This window comes from Scaptodrosophila lebanonensis, unplaced genomic scaffold (assembly GCF_003285725.1).
Source record: "Scaptodrosophila lebanonensis strain 11010-0011.00,11010-0021.00 unplaced genomic scaffold, SlebRS2 tig00000126-arrow-arrow-pilon, whole genome shotgun sequence".
In the NCBI taxonomy this organism is placed as follows: Eukaryota; Metazoa; Arthropoda; class Insecta; order Diptera; family Drosophilidae; genus Scaptodrosophila; species Scaptodrosophila lebanonensis.
In genome coordinates, this window is record NW_022060582.1 from 1,299,308 (window position 1) to 1,309,373 (window position 10,066).

General features: G+C 37.1%; 1 protein-coding gene across 1 annotated transcript; it reads left to right on the forward strand.

Annotated features, from left to right (window-relative positions):
• Positions 1–4,482: 4,482 nt before the first annotated feature.
• Positions 4,483–6,838, forward strand: LOC115628779 (protein distal antenna; the record flags this gene model as incomplete). The annotated part of the gene is made up of 1 exon (XM_030524990.1): positions 4,483–6,838. A coding segment is annotated over one exon (2,118 nt), but the record flags the coding sequence as incomplete, so codon positions are not given.
• Positions 6,839–10,066: the final 3,228 nt, after the last annotated feature.

Sequence of the window (10,066 nt, forward strand, 5' to 3'; positions counted from 1 at the left end):
GAACGACCGCACCGCACGAATAATGGTAGTGGCTCATAGTTGTCCCCTTTATTTTGACGATAGTAAAGTGTTGAAATGAAGGTACATACATATACACATATGTATACACGTATATGTATATATATATATATATATATATATATATATATATATATATATATATATATATATATATATATATATGCATATATATATATATATATATATATATATATATATATATGCACGTGTTAATGTACATTTGTATATGTATGTATATAGTATGTGTGTAGGGTCCAGTCTGTCAAAGCGGCGGCCGTTCAGGGCTGTGTGATTCCAGCATGACTTCTTCGTTACCGTCTTCCCGTTATTAATCATTGCACATTTCGTTGTCACCAAAAAAGGCCGCGAATAAGCCAACTGTGCCTAAGGCAGAGAGCGCACTGCAAACGATACCAATACATATGCAAATTGAAGCGAAAAGGAACAAAACGACCAAAAACAACCGAGTAGACGTACGGTTGTAAACAAAAACACACAGAAACGCACTTACACATACAAATAGAGGTACGCACTCTAAAGCACTTACTCCTCGTGCTCGCGTTCTCGCGCTCAGGGAAACAGCAAAAGAGGCGATTTACGTGGCCGTGGTGGAAATTCGCCGTGTTAAAATCAAAATTCGCTCACGTTTTTGCGCTCGCGGTAGTTTGTTGCCGGACGCGAGTTACTTAGGTTCACAGGACATTGATATACGGCACCGCGGTCATATCCCTTCGACAGCCGGTCGCTCAAAGACGGTGAATGTGGAATTCGGCTAAATTTGTCAACTGCTCATTTAACGTGAAATAGTTATGTTTTACTTTTTTTAAAAATTTGTGTAGTTTTTCGCAAATGAATTGGTGCTTTAGACATTGTTGAAGAATTAAAAAAAAAGATTAAGCATTCTGTGGCTAATCCTTAATCCAGTGTATCAAAGTATGCAGAAATTATTAACTAAATCAGTTCATTTTATTAAAAATATCATTTAAAATTGTGTGACTAAAGAACTATTCTGCAAATAAACAACATTCGCATCAAAATAATTTCATATTTCCCGAACCTGTATAAAAACGGTAAGTATGCGCTCCAAAAGACTAAATCAATATAATAATATAAGTACTTCCAACCAATAATCACTGAAGATATTGAAAATTGCTTTGATCCCATTTTTATACTCTGTACATGAAATGTACAAGAGTATATTAGGCTTGCGCGAGCTGAAAAATGTAACAGGCAGAAGGAGGTGCGGCAAACCCAATAAAGTATACATATTATGGATCAGCATGACAAGACGAGTCGATCTAGCCCTGTCTGTCTGTCCGTATGAACACCTGGATCTCTCCCCCCCCCCCCCCCCCCCCCTCTATGGGGGTTTTCCCCATTTTCCATCCGTATAATCGCCTAGATATAGGCACTAAATTTTAGTGCAAGATGCCCTTTGTGAATACGCAAAAAATTTGTTTTTTTTTTTTGAATATTCCTCCCTCTCCCATTTGCCCCCGTATTTCTTGGAATTTAACATTGAAATTCGGAAAATACCTCCAGTTATTAATTATGAGTCTGCGCGCTAAGTTATAATATAAGACATAATGATAAGCCGATTTAACAGGAAGTTATATCCATATATGTATCAGCGCCCGCAGCTGTTGTTGTTGTTACTGCTTTGCACAGGCATACGAGGCATAGCACAGTCACACACAATCACGCACAATTATTCTACATGTACAAGTATGTACAGAGTATTTTAAAGTCGGGACAACGACTTTAGCTTCTTTACTTGTTTTTACTAAATATAAATAATTGATTCAGGCTAAGAAATTAATATTTACTTTTAGCTGTATTTTTTCCGGGCTCTAAGCTGAATTTTTATTAAAAATTAAGGTATGTGTAGGTATATACTATAGTTATCGGATGTCTTCTTTCTTAAAAACTGATGCGTATTTAGTAGTTTTTTTTAACTTCATTCATGCAGAAAAAGCTATAGCTATTTTATTATGCATATTTAAACTACTTGTAATATAAGTTGTCATATGAATGTGGTTATACAATTTCTTCCTGTAGAGCATTTGCATAATCATATACACCTCAAAGGTGAACAATTTAGCCAACAATCTGTTAGTTATTTTATTATTACATTAACCCTTTAATGAAATAGTATGTGTGCATCTTTACGCTTTGATGCTGAAAGATTGTTTGCTTTCGTTGACCTCTATTTTTAGTTTACTATGAGAGTCCAGATTTACGGTAAAGTCTGATCGAGTTTTATTCCAGATAATAAATAGCAAGCACAATACCATTATAATTGTATATACCTATGTATGTACATACAGACATATATACGTAGGAATATCGCATGCAGCAGACTTTCGTTACAATGAACTTTATAAGTATACAAATGTATGTATGTGCAAACATACATGTACTATATACAGATGTGTGCATGTTGTACGAATGTACGATAGTTTGTTTGTGTGTGCCAGACACAAACCAAATCAACACACAAACCCACCCAGACAAACTTGGTGTAATTCTTTTATATTTATTTCTTTCATCTTTTTCTGTTGTTACTAGATTTTTTCATTCACTACTATACTATGTCCTACTTTGGTTCATGAAAAGTTTAATGGCGCGCCGGCTAGGACAAGGACAGATACCGTACGAGAGGGAAAGTAAAAATTCATCTGCTTCAGCTTAAGCTTTCGCAGCGGTTGGAAAATGGGGAATGAAGTGAAGGGTAAAAGACCTTGTGCTTTTTATACGGTTGTAAAAGTGGTATTCTATTTATGTTAGTTTGGTTGGAAACTCAGTTATTTACTCTGTTATTAGCAAAAAAATCAGCCAAATCGAAGAATTCGTGCACTATTTAAAGTAATGGTTGTACTTTAATTATACAAAAGCATATTATTATTAATTAATTAATTAATTATTGTTGGAATCTAGCATCTAGGCAAATAGTATGCTTTATAAATGTATTATTATAAAATACCCATTTCAGTTTTTATTTACGTGAATTAATCTATGATGTATTTCTACAATTAAAAACATCAATCTGATGTGATTTGCAAACAAGTACAAGTACACTCTTACACAATTTCGGCATTCTCTTAAATGCTCTCTTTTGTTGCTTGCTTTCGCTCTCATCACACGTTAAATACGGTCTCTGCAGTTTTATTTGTATGTATGCAAGTGTGTGTGACTTGTACATTGAAAGAAAGAAATCATGTGTCAGTCATGCGCAAAACTTGTTTTTCATTTTAAAATCGCGTGTCCTGCTCCTTCAAATACAACTGCTAGTTAATAAGTTTATTTGCACGTCTCGCACTTGTTGGCAGAGGCGGAGCATATTGTTATTCGCTCCTATTGCTGGTAGCCGGTGACAGGTTAAGGTAAAGGATGTGTACCCGGTAATATTTTTGACTACTACACATTCATTCCAAAAAAATGTGCGTGTGAGGCTTTAAAACTACTGTACCTCACTTGATCAGGCATCAAGTATGCCTCGACTAGCTTATTGAAGCTGCTGTTTATCTTAACAGCGCAACAGGCTAATAAAATTGGGAATATCAAGGCAACTTGCCACTCACAAACTGTAACAGCGAAAAACAGCAGAGGTGACGTTTGGGGGTGTTTCTTATGAGCGAATTTTCTGTCGGGGAGAATTCCTCCATCGTGTCAACCGCACTCGCACTAACCCGAAGACAGGTAAACAAGTTGTAAATCGCTGCTTTGTGTGCTCGGTCTTGAATCGTTTAGCTTCGTGCATAGCACGTGGTACAACCGATGATGTGCTTGTTGCTCATTCGTAGATTCGCGCTGCGATACGCGCCTCAATTTGGAGCAGGCGCTCCGTGGCGTGGCGGCAACGCGCCAATTAGCATATTCCATTGTCTCTATGTGTGTGTGCGTAAGTTAAGGCCTGTTTATTTTTGGTATTCCTTCGTCGTCGTTTCATGCAAGCAACGAGTGGCAGGGGGCGTGACGCTGCTCATTTGACAGTGCAGCACAAGAGCGGGAGCTACCGATTGAGCTCTAGTTGGCGCTTTGCGTGAGACTCTTTGCTGTAGGTATTTTGCGTATATTTGCGTGTTTTGGATGTGCGTGTGCGCACACGTACTTTAAAGTTGCATGTGTTTGTGTGGGGTCTATTTACATCGCGCGAGCATTCTGTAAAAGTTTAAAACTCGACGCGATTTTATTGGGCCATCGTGAAAACGTGCGACATGCTGACAAATAAGCGCAATGTTCCAACAACCCCAAAGTATGACGCACATATATCAACAACATCATCAATTCTATGTACTTTTTATGTGCTCCTTCTTAGCGAATGAAAACGCGTCAGTTCAGCCTTCAATTTATATATGAACACAATTTTTTTATTATTCAAAGGGATGCTAGGTATTTTCGACTTTAATTAATTGAACATCTTTCTTGCTCTTTTCAGGCGCCAAGCTGTTCGACAACGGCTTAAAGTTGGATATTTCCAGCTATCCTCATATAAATATTCGTATGGCCACGAAGGGTAAACGGCCTCTGCGTAACCTTACGCCCATTGATAAAATCCAAGCAATACAACGAATCCACGATGGGGAATCAAAGGCATCTGTTGCGAGAGATATTGGTGTACCCGAATCAACATTGCGCGGATGGTGTAAAAACGAGGACAAGCTTCGGTTTATGTCAAGGCAGTCTATGGCAGACAAACTCTGCGCTGATGCTTTGTCAGATAAGCTTGATGGCACAGGAATGCTCCTTGCTCCTCCAGAGAAACGTCAACGATTGGACACATCCCTGCCACTTAACTTTTCCAACAAAATAAAGTTTGACGACGTTGCATTCAAGCGATCTCCCATCAATAGTTTTGACTTCAATACAAACAAAGGCTTAAGTGACTTGAGCTATAACTCTGATTTTGTAGCTTTCAGCGGAACCAGATCAATAAAAAATAAAGTCTTCGGCGCGGACATAGCTAGATCCTCCGACCCATCTCTCGCCGCCATTAGCCCCCTTTCGAGCCTTACACACCTTTCAGGTCTTAGTGGCATATCACAGTCTCCACTAGCCATTAGTTTCAATGAGTTGACCTCGAATCTCAATTTTCTAGCCCAAATAAATCCCAACTTAACAATGTCTGGGATCAACACTTTTGGAACGACGACTAATACAACGCGTTCCGCAAAGACAAAAACACAATCGCAAGGGCAAAGTCCACGTAGTGAGAGCGGAGAACAATCTGGACCATTACTATCTGTTAAGAATTGGGCCAAGCAAAAAGACTTACCAACAACACCTGGAGATGGCAGCTCAAGTCTTAGCATAATTGAACAGAGTGATGCCAAATGTGGAAATATTAAAACACCTAGCCCATCCCTGGGATCATCGATTATGAGCGGTGGACCACCGTTATCAGGTCTGCCGGAAGAACCCCTTCTTTACTGGCTTAAATCACAACAGACAATATTAGAACTCAGCAATCTCTACCCACCACCAGTTGTAGTGGCAATTAACAGCCCTCCAATTCGCTCATCCACACCGCAGCATCATAGTCATCAAACCAACACATCACCCTTACCTTCAGCTCCACTAACTCCATCATCTACGCCTTCTGGCAGCCTCGATGATAAAAATACTGCATGGTATAATTGGTGTAAGGCGTTTGGGGCTAGCCTGCATACTCTTAATCCAAATGCAGCGAGTCTTGCTGTATTGCAGGCGAATTCACACCAGCAACAAGCATCCTCATTTTCGATGGATGTTCAAATGGCTGTCAACGAATCTAAACTTCCATTCGAAAACATTCTTTATTCACACCTAACAAAGGAATCAGGAACTTCTTCAGCGCACAGCTCACCTCTTAATGGGCAAATTGACCAAAGTAATGCGGATACCAACGAAGCCCCTAGCAAGCCCGAAGATCTGTCAGCCAAATCTATGAAATCGTTAAGTCTCAATACTAGTCCTATTTCGGTATCAGAACAAGGTCCAGTTGTGGATAGTCCTGCTGCAAGCCCCGAGCCAAATATAGGATTGCATTCTGAAACCGATGCTGCCACCTCAGATCTCAACAGTACTCCTGATAGCGACGGCGAAGATTGCAAAGACTTGCTAGGTGATATATTTTATAAAAGAAATAGAATTATTGCAAATGCGTCAATACGAAATGCTGTAACACCTTTATGTGTTGATAGGGTTTGTGAATCAGATGTAAGCTTCGCTAACGATAACTATCATCACAACAATAATAACATCAGCACTAGTAACAGCAACAACAACAATTCAAATAAAACTGATGAAGAGGAACGGTCAAACAATTGTTATAGTCACTCTGATATCAATAGTGAGGACGCGGCGGCTATAAGACATGGTGAAAAGTTCCTTCGGTGGCTAGAAAATTGCAGCAATCCACGTGTGACTGCAGTTCAGTTAATGCAGTTAAGGTTTCTTATTGCTGCTATAAAAACAAATTCCGAACAAAGCCTGGATAAAAACACTTTCATCGCCTCGAAAATGATGGGATTGTGCCATTCAGAAAGCCATAATTCTCAGGAGGAGACTATTAGAAATAAAACACGTCGTCGTAAATAGGAACAACCTAAATTGGTATCTACGGAGCCAGTTGCGGATACTGCATATAAAAGCCAACAAAAAAGCCAAAACTCAACTCTCCATGCCCTTAAGTTAACTGGGAAAGAAATGGAACGGGTAACAATCTAGACTTTTCGACACACAGAAGAACTCTACTGAATACCATTATTGTTGACTTTGCTCCACTTGCTGTCATTTTCGCAATACGGATTCGTACACCGCGACCAAAAAGATAATTCTGAAGATTGCACAATTACTGGCGATAGCCAGAATTATAACAAACACCCGTCAAGCAGTGATGGGCAATTAAAAATCAAAGTTATCTCTTCGGGTAGATTTTAGTTGTAGTTGACTAAACATACTCTTATACAGCCAAATATTATAGAAATGTTTCCTTCCACCCATTTAAACTTTGTTATTATAGGCCAAATAACACTCTTAGAATCTATAAAAATATATTTGTAAATACATTCGATCTTTTCTAATTATTTTAAGAAATACATAAGATAAATTTATACTTTAAATAAATTAAATGAGGTATTATTGATATATACACGCGGGTAAATTTGGTACATGTTTTTTCCAGTAGCATAAATAAAACGCCTAACTATTGGAGCTGTTTACGAGCTTGCAAATGTTCAAATATTTGCTACTACTTAAAAAATAAATAATTCTTTTCATTTGAGCCGCTACATTTTAAATAAGCCACAACTCAAGTACTATATGTATTAACTTTCGGTGCTTAAATGTAATAACATTTCCTGTGTGTGCACGTTAATTGTAAAACTGATTATAATTCCATGTTTGTGTCCTACAATATAATTATAGAAACAAAATGTTCTCTTAATTTTGTAAAGAAAATATGCAGAGTTTAATAATTTGTCAATATTCAAGTAAAATAAATTTTAAAATTTGTATAGTATGTTTCGACGTTGAGTATATTATTTACCTTATGGTATAAATCGATAAGCATAAAATATTTTTTATTAGAACAGGAACATATGTCTTTATTGTAATTAAAAATAAACAATTTAAATTGAATCGAATATACTTACTGTAACTATGAAATACTTTATAAAAAAGGTCAGTTTTTTAAACCATTGTGGGCGCTTAAGGGATATAATAAATATACACTCAACGATACAGCCCGAGAAGAAAACTTCACATATCCCGTTATCTACGTGTAGGTATACGTAAATACATATTTAGCATGACGAGACGAATCAATATAGCCGACCGTCCGCCACTCTATGATTATGTAAAAGTGTCCAATCTCTATATATATAAAACAGTTTGTCCGGACTGACTGATTGGTGATCAACGTACAGCCCAAACGGTAAAAGCTAGGAAGCTGAAATTTGGACTTAAGTATCCTTTCCTAGTGTAGGTGCCCACTAAGAAGGGATTTTGCAAAATTCGAGCTCCAAAGTGGGGGAAATCGAGCTCCAAATTTGTATGAAAAATCTACAGTTTTCATCTGTTTAACTTTAAACTTAGTTTGTATACTCTCAGAAAAATTAAAAGAAAAACTGTATACTTGGTTGAAATTTTGTTTGGGGACTGAAATACGGGAGTTTTCCTGTAAAAAAAAAATGGGGTACAAGAGGAAACCGCGTCAACAGCCCACAGCCCAAAAGGCAAGAGCTATGAAGCTGAAATTTGTGCTCAAGGATCCTATAATAGTGATGGTGCCCACTAAGAAAGGATTTTGGAAAATTCGAGCTCCAAAGGGGGGAAAACGAGCTCTAAAGTTTGTTTGAAAATTCTGCATTTCTGCACCGATCAACTTTAAATTTGATTTTTATAATCTATAAAAGAATACAAACAAAACTGCATACTCGGATTTTCGAAATTTGTGGTGGAGCTTGAAATATTTGTGTTTTAATATTTATTCACTATTTCAAATGATAAGTTTGTGTTATAAATTTTTTCCGATCGATTTCAAATTTGGGGACTGTAATCTACGTAACTAAATCTATAACTTTGCGTTCAAGGATTTTCAAAATATGCATTCTACAAATGCAGGCAGAACAAACAATACAAAATATCAAACAGTTGGGGACAACTAAGTATACATACACACACACACACAAACAAGCAGCTGTCCGTGTAGTTGCGTGCAAACGATTGAAATAGCCAAAGCAAAATGTGAGACACTAATGTGTGAATGTACACACATACATATGTACACATCTATGTAAGTAAGTACATATGTATGTTTATTCGTCTTACACTGACAGAGCAAGAAATGTTAATTAATTAAAAATTATTTAACATTTTTGCAAGTAATTTTTTCTTCTCTTAGTGCATTTGGCATTAGGGTTTTCATTAGTAACTTTATGCAGCAACAACAAATTACAAAGAACGCAAATATCAAATAGTTGGGGACATCATATACACACCCTCACACACACAACAAGCAACAGTTCGTGTCTATGTATGAAAAAGTAAAGAGAAACATGCATGCATATGTACATACATTTTTATATATGTATGCCTGTGTACGTTCATATACAGCATGTATGTACATTCGTATGTATGTAGTATGTATACATATGTTGAATTAAAAAATTTAATAATACGTATATATGTATGTATGTATATAGGCGGATAACACCTGCATGAAAAATTTAAATGTATGTACATATCAGCGTTGCCGAACGCTCCAATTTTGGCGTTCCGATTTATAAATCAAAATTAAATGTCCAGCGTCGGACTTTTTGGGGATTACTCGACCGTGCGTACAACATGCTGAGAAAGCACACAGTTAAGTCAGGACTGGCAGTCCGCCCGGTGCGTAACGAAGATATGTACATATAACCATACATATTACTTATTGTACTATATTTGCTATTTGGAAAATGAACTCTTTAAGAAACTTTAGAGAGCGTCGAAAGAAGAATATCATATGGTAATTAAACTTATAATTTTAAGCACCTTTTACTTAGCCCAGCAAAGAAGGGCAAGACCTGCTAGTAAAATATAAAATATATTCCTAATTAGCATGTCGATAGAAATCAATTAAAACATGTCCGTACATAAACCAAACTTTCCACACATCTATATATATAAAACAGTTTGTCCTGACTGACTGACTGACTGATTGGTGATCAACGCACAGCCCAAACGGTAAAGGCTAGGAAGCTGAAATTTGGACTCAAGTATCATGTCATAGTCTAGGTCCCCACTAAGAAGGGATTTTGGAAAACTCGAGCTCCAAAGGGGGGAAAACAGGCTCCAACGTTTGTATGAAAAATCTACAGTTTTCATCTGATTAACTTTAAACTTAGTTTGTATACTCTCAGAACAATTCCAAGAAAAACTGTATACTTGGTTTTTTGATATTTTTTTTGGGGCCTAAAATATGGGAGTTTTCCTGTAAAAAAAATGTTGGGGCACAAAAGCAAACCGCGTCAACAGCCCACAGCCTACACGGTAAAAGCTAGGATGCTGAAATTTGGACTCA